The sequence below is a fragment of the Streptopelia decaocto genome (assembly GCF_964273445.1).
Source record: "Streptopelia decaocto genome assembly, chromosome: 13".
NCBI lineage: Eukaryota > Metazoa > Chordata > Aves > Columbiformes > Columbidae > Streptopelia > Streptopelia decaocto.
The window spans coordinates 14,334,559-14,346,460 of NC_138668.1; the positions used below are offsets into that span (position 1 = coordinate 14,334,559).

Below are 11,902 nucleotides of genomic sequence, written 5' to 3' on the forward strand. Positions count from 1 at the left end.
TTGTAAAACTTTGGATAAAGTGCATTAGGCATTGCAACTTTTTTTTCACAAGCTATACTACAAATGAAAATCCTAGGAACAGCCATGTTACAGGCTTTACACGTAAGAGTTTGGGCCTTCGTTTACTTCATACTTTATTAATATTTAAGATGTTTCTAAGTTCAGACAATTGGACACAGCTGGTTTGTATTAACAATGGAATAGAAATGATGCAATGATTCAGGCCAATTTTGTTTAAGAAAAGCAAAGGCTCTCCTTAGTTGTTTACCATATTTCCATGTTGTTTCATTCCTTTCTTCAGAAGCAATAAATAAATAAATAAAAGCAGTCATGAAATTTATTACTTAAATGGAGTTTTACTTGGGTGAAGTAAAAGCACTACAAACTAAGCATGATCAACCTTTGCAGCTTTCTTGGGTCTCACAATATTTGATGATTTTCTGTTATCACTCAGCTCTCAACACCTTGACATTACATCTTCATTTTTTAATCCCAGTACTTCTGCAAGGAATCACTAGCTGACCACGTCAGGAGGAACATTTGCCAAACTTAAGTTCTAGGTACATAACTTCATAATTACAGAGCTATAGCTAGACATCTTCTAACACTGTTTAAGTGTTTGGGTATGTTTCTGTTTGTGTATATAAAACATCATCAGCAAGCCATTTTTAGCAAAATCATGGGGTCATACCTGTGTAGGTTTAAGGAAACTTTACTACTCATATTGCTACATACTCTGAATATGCAACATCCTTCACATGTACATCACCCTATAATGCTTATCATGAATAGCTACTCCAAGTATTCAGTATCTCAATACAATTGTGCTGATGTTCACCTGCTTTGTTCGGTAAAATTAATGCACAGTTCATACACTGCAGCCAGGAGAACACAGCCAACTGCTTCCTGTAAATAGTCCCTCATGCTTTGAGGTGTACGTATGCAAGCATTCATTTTGTATAAACATCTGAGAACACAAATTAATTAAGAGCAATTTCCATTGAAAAAGTGATTTTTAATCAAATGTTAGACATCCTTGTGAAAAGCACATTAAAAAAAAATTAATTGTTGTTTATATGTAGACTCACAGTAAAGTTTATCCAACCGAAAAGAGAAACTCATCACACGACTCAGACCACAGTTTAAAAATCAACTGAAATCTTTCTTATTAAGTGTCCTAACCATACAGGTAAATAATTTGCAGAAAAATGAGACAAAGAGAATGCTTTTACTTGCCCGCTTTTTCACTGTACCTAGGAGTCCATATTTTATCCTCAAACCATGAGACCACAAGCCCTCACGCTGCTGGAGAAGGCCAAGGACATGAACTCCAAGCACACCTGGCAGGTAAGTCTCCCCCTCCAATGAGTATTGCCTCAGTTTATTATCAACCTTTTTCTCCAGAAGTGCTACAAAAAGAGTAGAAGTGATCATGCAGTAGTAGAACATGAAATGACTTCAGCTAGTAAATGGAATACAACAGCGGGAAAAACACAAATGTATTGTCTGATCCTGCCTAACTGAGGAATCCCAGGATGTACGGCACATACTGCGGCTGGTCAACACAAAGACAGAACTGGATGTTCATTCTCTTTCCCCAATTACATATACAGGCTGTAGATACTGCTTGAAGTTTAGTGAAATGCATCCAGCCAAAGGTGCTTCTAAAAGGATTAAATTCTAACAGACAAATCTTTTAATTAACTAACGCCTAACACGAGGATATTTACTTGGATATTAAGTCAAAGCAAAGCTGTGGGTTTGCAACAGAAGAACTGGTGCAGCCTAATTCTCAGGGGATAAGAGTTTGAAATCAGACCAGAACCGTTTTGACATGCAGGCAGTGACAAGCCATGTGAAAGCTAAGGATGGTGATTCCACCAAAAGATGATCTCCCAAAACCCAAACTGACATTCTGCATTCCTTAAAAGTTAGTTTTATTTGAAAATGTTGCGTAATCGTATGGCATTTCCATGTCTTTGCCCCATGGAGACTACAGTGAGAAACGCTACAAAAAAAATAAGAGCCTTAGCCTTAATTACTGGTTTATTCCACTGTATTAATTTACCTTGTAATGAATTGATGTTATACAAATAGTAGAACCCTCTTTCTGATACTTTCACTTACATCTTCCTCTTAGTGTATTTCAAGATTTTTAGGACAACAGGTCTTAAGAGACAGTTAGATACATATGTATTTCTGCACTATTTTGTACTAACAAAGTGAAAAACAGAAAATCTTCTAAGAGCTGTTATTGTTTTGGTGTTGTTTTTGTTAAGTGATTCCTTACATCTTATTTCTTTCACCCTCTTCAACAGGAATTAAAAACAGACTTAAAACCCAATTTATTTTATAATTCCTTTTATTCTGGAACACATATTACTGCTAATTTATCAAGGCTAATCATTTTGAAAAGCAGTCTTACTGATTTGAAAGGAACTTTAGAACTACGTGTCCAAAACCAGGCAACCCTAATATATATGGGCTCCAGAACTTACATTTATATGGCAAATATTTATTGTCCTCTAACCTGAAAGAAATGCAGCATCCTTCAATAAATTACTCAGGGATACTGAAAAAGCTATCTTCTTGCCAAGCTGTTTAGTGATGTTTCCTGACAGAATGACAGGACTGCTTTGCTTTATCAGCTTTACCTCCAGTTGGGTCACGTATCTCTGCTCTCCACTCAGCATCTGCAAATCTGTCATTCCCTACAATAAACAAACAAATAAAAAACCAAAACGCAAGCCACTTAACCCTGCAAACTGATAAAGTTTTGAGAAAGCAATAGTATAGACTTGAGCATTTCAGAAATGAGAAGAGATGAGGGAGAGATATTTTTTTTTCCATACACCAAACAACCTCCCAAGCGCCCCCGCAAACCATAAAACTTGCTGTTAGTAAATAATGGGGAGGAAGGATGGATTTGTTTTGCCAGCTATACAAAAATCACAGTGGTCTGAGATGCTATTTCCTTCACCTCCTGCTGGCTTCAGCAGTGACTGAAATCACTAAGAATGTTTGAATATTGGGCCAAAAAATAATATGGTGTTACTAAAAATATTGGCAGTCTCACAGAGGTAACTAGGTTTAGGTTGGACTGGATGCAAATACAACAATCTGCAATGCCAGTTAATGTTTGGGTTCGTGAGAAATCTCCAAAATGTCCTTGTTGAAATATTACTCTAGAAAAAAAAAAACACAACCCTGTTAAATAACATGCGCTCTGTAGGAAAATGCAAAGTGTTTGAAGCCGACTGACTCTGGAAGCCAACATACGACATCCTGCTATGGGTATCAATTGCATATTGAAAAAATTGTTCAGGTCCTGGAATATAAACAAAAATGTCAGTAGAGTTTCAGTGACAAAGCAAACAAAATTGCAAGTGGGAGTTTTTTATTTCAGAGTTCAAATATTGGCATTTCTTGCTTTCTCCCCAGTGCTTTTTAAAAAGAAACAATTTTTGTGATACAAAGACCAGTATCTTAAGAGATTCTTACATATATAAAGTCCACAGAAGTGATGAAATCAGTCTGGGCTTAACTCAAGAGTCTTTAGGCATGGTCAGAACACAGACCTGAAAAACTGTGTGACTACATACGCACATAATGAGTCAAAGCCTACAGGAGTCAATTTGATCTTCTCTACCGACTTAACACTGGCAGCAACCCAAAGGTTTGAGTACATCCGGATGGGAAAAAAATTGCTTTAGATTATTGGCAGAAGCCATGCCTTAAAAGCTTTTGAAACGCAGCAATTTAGCACTGAGTCTATCTCAAAAATATGTAATAAAGAGAACTGGTAATTTCTCTGATGGATTGCTCACAAAACTATTTTTCAATATATGTGTTTTTCATTGTCTTTCTTTTCTGTGCTTTTAAGTATTCATTCTAGTATAAGAGCTCATGACCTGAAAACATACCTTAATGTAATACACATCTCGGTCATCTACTATCAGCTCCAGGTGTCCAATTTGTGAATTTTTGGAAAACTCAATTCTCCCTTGGAGAAAAAGAAAACTGTTTACTTTTTCTAGACATACAGTGTTCAGCAATGCTTCATAAAACCGTACCCAAAATGATCACTGCCATTGTTGTAAACAATATATTTACAGAGTAAAAACATAATAAATACCAGAGCAAAGGAAAAAAGTTAGGAACAGAGTTTGCAAAGGCATTGAAGTATCCTCAGAATAGACATCTAATTTTGAAGGGACATTCTGAGAATACTAATTGAGAAGAGGTAATGAAACTGTCTTCAACAAAGCAGCTTAGTTCTGGAAGAGATTTCTGCACTTTAGGCCTCTGCTAAAGCTTGTAAGCGGTGCTGTGCTGTAAAGGTGTTTCAGATCACCATGCATGCAAAGCTTTGCACAGTGTTAAGTAAATTTGCTTTTTGAAAATAACCAGGATCAAAAAAAAATCTGGAGGGACAAATTCTAAGTATGTGATATAGCAGAATACATTAAAACAAAGCATCCCTTAACCAGCATGTCAAAGAAACTGAAATATGTTGCCTATATTATTACCATATATTTATCAGTCTATTTCATCTATGCGTTTGTTAATTTTGTTTTCTATGTTACACTGTGACTGAAATGTTACTTTTTAATATAATGCACAGCAATACCATAGTCATACTTAAACCAATTTGCCAACAAGTAATATTGTATCATAAGTAACAGAATACAGAAAGCTAAAATTCAGGAATAGTAAGGTGAGTTCAGTGTATGTAAAAGATTACAGAACAATCCACTGTGTTCCCTAGCCTTAACTATATACTGGTAAGCGTTTTCCTCTTTAATGTGGGTTTGGAAACCAGGTACTGAGCCCTCTCTGACTGTGCAAAAATAGCCTTAGCCAGGATGCAAAACCCACTGGGAATGGATGTTACCTAAAGACGCAAACGGAATGGCTACCATACAGTAATGTAGTGTTAGCATTAGATTACCGACTGAAACATATTGATGTTTCTCTGTTAATTCTAATGAAGTTCTCCTAACTGGCATTATATGATGATCTGGCTCTTGGTTGAAAAACCCACCATCAATCTCGACTTTTTTCTTAGGTTGTATAAATTGGATTCTGAATTTCTTCTGCGGGACACTAAAATTTAGGTCAACACCAAGATCCCTTTTCAAGTCTGACTTCGGAGTCCCAATGAAGAAGTGAAAGACAGCTTCATTTGGGATCCATGAATCCTCCTGAAAGAAAGGTAGAAAGGATAACCCCATTTGCAATTGGCACAGCATTTACAAATCCATCTATCACACTGAGTTACAGCCCATGACCACAGCCACCTTCCCTGCTACAATAATTTTTGACCTATCTGTTTTTCAAGATTTTTAGGACAAAATCTCTGTTTTTCCCACGCTGTATTTTTCCATTCCCTACTCAGTGCTCATCTTGGGAAACAGTGTCTGAACACCTTGAATTTCACAGCATACTGACCTCCTGAAATGATGTGGAATCCTGCCAAAATGTATGGAAAATCAGACCACACTTACAGTTATAAATTTAAGCTCTACAGCTCAAGCCTAAGTGACTCAGATTTGGCTGAAGGATATGGCACACAGCACCATGACCCTGCAGTGGGTGCCTTGGTTGAGAGTTTTGGCCTTGCCCTGCATAGAGACGTCAGATTCTCTGGCAGAGGAAAATGCCTGTTCCTTTTCCTGCTTTTGTTAAAGTCAGAAAAATAAAATCATGATGGGGAAGCTACTCTGCTTATTGCTCTTATCTCACTTAGAGATACAGAGCACTGTGTGAGTACAGCCAAAGCCCAAATTGTCTCCTGGTAAAAAGAATTAGCCCAAGCCCAGCAGCGCACTTGGGCTGTGATGGCAGATAAGACCCCAGCCACTGCCCGCATTGAACACCTATATTATCATTTTAGAAAAAGCCATAAATTCTTACTGTCCCCTGAAGAAGCTGAAAATCATTCCTTCCCCAGGTTTGCCCAAATGAACGTATTAAAACAACTGACAGCCTTCTGCAGTGGATTCGCTGGAGCCTAACTTCTACTTTTAAACCAGGTGTTTAACGTAAATGAATGATTTGGAGGTTGAAGTTGTTTGTCACAAAGAGAAACAAGTCATCAAAGTGAGGCCAGGTTGTTTAGCACTGGGTACCAATTAAAAAACCCTGGTCTTTACTTCCAGCTCTATCAGTCTTATGTAACCAAACGACTTAATGTTCGTGTGTGCTGTTTTGTATACAGAAGTAGTATGTACCTACTATCAGTATCAGGTATCTGTTTTCACCATATTTTCCAACTATAATGCAAATAGAAATAATAATAAATAAATAAATAAATAAATAAATAATAATAATAATAATAATAATAATAATAATAATAATAATAATAATTTAGATCTTGAAAGTCAGTTAGGTTGAATATACAGTACTGAGATATACCATTCTTTCATCAGCACAATAAATGAAAACTAAAGCCAAAGTAAAGAGTGCCATAAGGGTACCTGAGGAATATAGTGATATGCAGCTTCCAGAACATACTGCTGCAGGCCTCTGTCTTGCTTAGTTAATGTGACAGCCACTCTCAAAGGTCCAGTAAGTGGGAAAACCAAACCGCTGGCTGGGTCAGGATATGACATTTCAGAACACAGCTGCCAGCCAACAACCTGAGACACTGGTGGAAGACAACAATTGAACATTCGGTTAGAGTGACAAACAGAGAAAACATGCAAGTGAACACTGCACTGAAGGCTTTTTAGAACTAATAAGTAAAAAAAGGTATTTTACTGAATAAAATGATCTGTTGTGGACACTTCAGAATAATCAACCTTTCTAAAACAAACATAATAGCTAGACTCACCTTCCTCCCTAGTACAAGATCTGGTTTCTGTGTGGTTTTGGAAAACATCTTCTGTCTCATCCACTGTTGTGAAGTAGAGTTTAGAGCTACAACCAAAAATTTCAAACAGTCATTTAAAAACCATTATGCTAAAGTTACAGCAATATTTAAACAAAATTCTCAGTTATATGCCATCTTCTCCCACATGGAAAAAACAAGAAAGATTAAGTTCTGCTAAGGTCAGTCTACATTTCCACTAATTCACATGGATTTTTCTCCACAGTTTCCATGTTTAATCTGTCACTATCTTGACATTCTTCTGCAGTTCTTCACAGTTAGTATTAGATTCCTCTGTTCTGAGTAACTTGGTATGGTCAGCTTATTGCAACCCCACTCACTTCCTGGCTTCCACATATTTTTTTTCCCCCTTCAGCTATGTATGGCTATCAGTTTCATTCTTGTCTTGCAGTTCTTCCAGAACTTCACTAAAGTAAGTATGTTCTCTGAACTTGATGAGAGCAAGAGAGTTAATGCAACACCTAATCAACTCTACAGTTAGGCTTTTGTTCAAATACAGCACAATACAGGTTTGTATACAGGGGAGTATGAAAAATTCATTTACACCTTTTATCATAAGGCTTTGATTTGAATGTATGTTTTCATGGTAAAACAAAGTAAAATGCACAGAATAATCTCCCCTTCCTTTTCTTGTGAATGGCAGATTTGGACTGTAAGTCAGACTGAAACAAGTTGTTTTCTGACAAAATATATTTCTGCCCTTAGTGAGTCAGCTAGTTAAGTTCTGGTTCAAGAAAGTTACCATGGTTACTATTTTAGGAAGATGTTCTTGCTTATCTTACCTGAAATTTATTATCTCCATAGATTCTTCTGGAGTGTTCAAGAAGACTTTGAGCTCTTTCCCTTTTTTTACCTGGATTCCTCCATCAAGACTAGTAGATGTCCTCATTCCCGTTAACCACCTTAGGCCAGCATGTCCCAGAGTCCCCACAGTTCCCATTTGGACAGAAAGCTGGACAAATGCACTGTTGAAAGATTCAGATACATAGTCTCCTATGAAAAGCACTTTCTTTTTAAAACACTTAATTTAAACCACAGATTGCTTATCCTCTTCAATAAATACAGAGTGTTTGATGATGTAACACGTATTCTAACACTAGAATCACGACAACTAATTTGTTTCAGGAAATAAGTGAACATGTATATGTACGCAGACATACACTTTCTAGTTCAAGTATAGTTTTGCTATATCTCCTAAGTAAGGGATTTGAACCCAGACTTCAGCATGAAACATCTGGAAAGGGAAAGCGATCAGGACTGAGTATCATGGTGTAAGTTTATCTGTCTATACAGTACTTATGAAGTTCAGTAAATGTATTCAGTATGTATAGAAAGCTACAATAGCCAGGTAAGGAAATACAAAGTTAAATCATCCATTGGTTTGTAGATCCAAAACCTGTAACTGCATGTCTGATGCTGAGAAAAACCTAAGATGCCATCCTTGTAACCTGTAAAGCATTCAAAAGATCATCTGCATGCAAGCATTTGGGAAGTTTACTTGGAGATAAGAAGGAGCGGCCAGCTTAAATCAGTACTGGAGAAGCACAGCAATAGAGCTGAAAATCAGACAGAAGGGATAGGAAACCACTGCTGGCCATATAGCATAGTGACTGTTGAGCAATATAGTGCTGATGACTGCTTGAATTCTTCAGGAATCTCCTAATTGATTACAAAGGACACTCACACAAACCTTTCACACCAGGAATTGCTACTTGAACACGAGGAATACGTGAAAGTGATACATTTGAAGCAGTTATTACCTTGGCTTGATATATCCATTTAGAAAAAAATCTGACTGTTGTTTGAAATCCGCATTCCCTTTGATTTTTATGTTGATAGCTGCTGAGGCATTGACTGCCAGTTGAACAGGAAAGCCTGAAATTGCTGGAAACTGCAGTTCTTCAGTGGCCAAACTCAGCCTTTTATTAAACTGGACCTCTTGCCCCTATGGCGAAAAAACCCAAACAAGCAAAAATGGATTTTTTTTCCATAATAAAAGTCAGCATTCAATTATTTTTCCAGATATAGCTACCCATTTCATTTGTCTGCTGTGAAAGTGTTTTTAACAAAGCTGATTTGAGAAACAAGGTAGAAAGCAGTCCAAAGCCCGCATGTGGCCTGGGCATAAGTTAGACACTAGTCTTACCCCAGTTAAAGAATTAGTTTTCATTTAAGCATGGCTGGATTTGAATGAGAAAAGAAAGAGATAAGAATCATCAGACAACAGAACAAGTCCTTGTCTAATGCTGTTTAAACCCGATATATACCAGTGTCTTTTAGAGTTCAATTTAGAGAAACACTAAGTAACATTTTTTACCTTTTATGTATCTGTCAGAAAGTAGTTTCTCAAGGCATTTACTTTCAAGGAGAAAAAACAGTTGCTTTTACCTTCAGAAGTCTGACAGCCAACTCAGCCAGATTTAAAGAATAATGTTTCATTTGTTTTCTTAAATCTTCACAATCCAAGAAGCTAAGTTCATTTCCAAAGATTTTCACGCTTAGCTCACATTTCAGCACCTCCTTTCTCACCGTCCTCTCAGTGAACTGACATGTGATAAAGAAATAAATCAGAAAGAGAATTACGTTTATATTAATTTCCTTTCTAACTCATAATAAACAATTCCTCAGTGTAGGCACTGTTACTAGTAAACAGACATGAGGCTCCCTTTTATAAATATTTCAAGATCACTTAAGACCCTGGATTAGCACTTGCTCTTTCCAGCTCAACTTCAGCTCCATACCACACAGACTGTCACTATGAACACAGATCATGTCTAGTCCTTAGATGACTGGGCAAAAAGAGAAGTATTGCAATACATACCCACCAAGAGATGAAGCTTTGAAAAATACAATCTCAATTAATACAACATTATGGGTGCCATGATTGCTAAATAAACTGCTAAGAAGAAAAAAGTTTATGTTTTCCCTCTTTATGAATCAATACAACAGCAACACAACATGAACATGAGCTTACACTATAAAAAGTAACTCTGAGACAATAAGTCCCAAGAAGAGAGATGGTCTAAGACAAACTAAATAAATCATGGTCCTCAAGTTTTCCAGATAATACATCGACACCTGAAGTCAATTCCCAAAGCTTTCCTGTTATATACATAGAACACAGCTCTCTCCAAACATAGGTAAACACACAAAAGGTCAATGTAAAATCTGACAAGGAACTGGGAAGTCAGATTGCAAACAGCATGACTCAGGAACTTAACATCGAGCAGCTGTTTACAGTGCTGCAGAAGTTAATAGACAAAACTACATCAGTATAAAGAGGATCAGAGCTCAAAATAATGAGAAGCCCAAAACACTGGCAACATACTCCCCTGGCTAAGAGCCACTGTCCTGAGACAACAAAACTATCTGAAAAGCTGAAGATCAGGCTCTTCGTTGCTTAGCACTTTATGCAGCTGTTAAGTTCTCTGCAAGTGAGTGGAAGGAGTTACATATGCTTTATGCACCGGAGTCACAGTACTGCAGAGTGAAGTAGTAGGCCCATCTAGTGAAGACGGGCCCTAAGTTTAAGGGGAATGTCATTAACTCTTCCAAGATCTACAGAGCCAATTACCTTTTTGACTAGATCACTCATCTTACTGTACTTTCTACCAGGACAGCTCTGGTTAGCTTTTCTCAACTTCGATTTGCCAGACGTGGTCACAAGCTGATCAGCGGGGCTGTATCGCTTCCAAGTCAGCTTCTTCTGCTTGACTTTTCCTGTTGTTTCCACGGGGTTTTCTGACTTGTGGTTTCTTTCATTAGTGTTTGAAAAAAAACTCTCACTGAAAGTAGCAGACTTCTGCCCAAAAATCTTCTGCACAAGGGCTTCAGCGTTCTCAAATCGTATACCAACCTAGGGGAAAGCATACGGCATTGGAAAGCCTGACACTGAGATGCATAAGCCATGTCCGGTTCTATAAGCAGAAATAAAAAAAATACATCCAGACACAAGCTTTAGGCTTTTCTACAAGGAAAGATTTGCCATGCAAAATCACAGTGGTCTACAAAGTTTAGTGTCCTGCTTCATGCAGTATCCAATATTGGATATTTCAGTATTAGATCTTTCCAGCAAAAACTCTTAAGTTTATTGATAATGTGAAGCTCAGCACAAGATAAAAAAATCCTTTTTTATTCAGGTACTGGTTCATTTACAACATGATGGGACAGTTTGAGCTACTGCTACTTTAGCATGTTAAAAACAGTATTTTGGTTGGAAAACAATAATACTCCTGAAATAAGATTCTGTTTGGAAGTCTGACTAAAACAGTATTACTAACACATATAAACCCAGGGTATTTGGCACAAAAAAAAATTTGTTCCCTTGCAAGCTTAAACTTGAGATCTGAAGCCTACATTAAACTCCTTCTTTCACACACACATTTTACCTCCAATAGAGTCCATATGCCAAACATTGCTTTCTCTTGGAGGCACAGTAGAGGCACAATTAAAGACAATGAGGTTGCAGGCAGGCCATTCAAATATCCGAGGCACTGGATGCTCAATGGGACTATAACAGTGACTTTAGTTAGGTATATATGACTATCTCCTGTGTTAAAGGAATGGTGTGCCTAAGCCAATTTTCTATGGTAAGTCAACTGAAGGAATCTCACTATCCTAAAGAGGAGCTAGACCAGCCTCTCAGAAAGCAGTGACTTTTATCTTTCATTTGAATCAACAAAAAGAGCTGAATGTAAGTCACTGGGCTAGTGCATGGTACTATCAGCGTGACAGTGGCTTTATGATGATTAAGTCCATTACACAAAGGAGTCACCAGTCTGAAACAACTTTGCCATAGCAGTGAAAAGCCAACCTTGCTAAAGGAACTGTAATGGGAAAACAGAAAATACTCCTTTTTACTGCAATGCCTCAAGTATTGAGGAGGGGGATTAAAAAAAAAAATCCATAAACTTGCCTCTAGAAGGTTTATAGCCTGCCCCATAAGGTGGACAGTCAAATTTGTCATGACTGATCGTGGCAGAAAAGACGCAGGAGAAAAGACCACTGAGG

General features: G+C 37.4%; 3 protein-coding genes across 3 annotated transcripts in view; 1 reads left to right on the plus strand and 2 right to left on the minus strand.

Moving 5' to 3' along the window:
• NDE1 (nudE neurodevelopment protein 1) overlaps positions 1-11,902 on the plus strand; it is a 337,987-nt gene that overhangs the window by 86,583 nt on the left and 239,502 nt on the right. The window lies entirely within an intron of this gene.
• Positions 2,489-10,546, minus strand: LOC309445561 (apolipophorins-like). The gene is made up of 9 exons (XM_082064503.1): positions 10,467-10,546; positions 9,281-9,436; positions 8,653-8,837; positions 7,675-7,857; positions 6,836-6,921; positions 6,480-6,649; positions 5,045-5,204; positions 3,924-4,003; positions 2,489-2,711 (listed from the first exon to the last, which is right to left on the minus strand). Exons 1-9 carry the CDS (start codon positions 10,485-10,487, stop codon positions 2,526-2,528), a joined length of 1,227 nt encoding a protein of 408 aa, XP_081920629.1. The 5' UTR covers positions 10,488-10,546; the 3' UTR covers positions 2,489-2,525.
• The window catches only part of LOC309445697 (vitellogenin-like), a gene marked incomplete at both ends in the record, with an annotated part of 28,748 nt that continues 28,508 nt past the window's right edge, over positions 11,663-11,902 (minus strand). The window contains one exon of the mRNA XM_082064701.1: positions 11,663-11,718. Within this exon, the coding sequence (XP_081920827.1) occupies positions 11,663-11,718 (56 nt within the window). The remainder of the gene's footprint in view (positions 11,719-11,902) is intronic.

What these genes read in the sequence shown, in the direction of transcription:
- LOC309445561 (XM_082064503.1), bottom strand. Translation starts at nt 10,487, where the DNA reads ATGAGTGATCTAGTCAAAAAG. An exon ending in ATCTTGTACTAGGGAGGAAG is followed by an intron (nt 6,650 to 6,835) that starts GTGAGTCTAGCT and finishes GTCTTCCACCAG; the next exon opens with TGTCTCAGGTTGTTGGCTGG. An exon ending in GAGATGTGTATTACATTAAG is followed by an intron (nt 2,712 to 3,923) that starts GTATGTTTTCAG and finishes TGTTTATTGTAG; the next exon opens with GGAATGACAGATTTGCAGAT.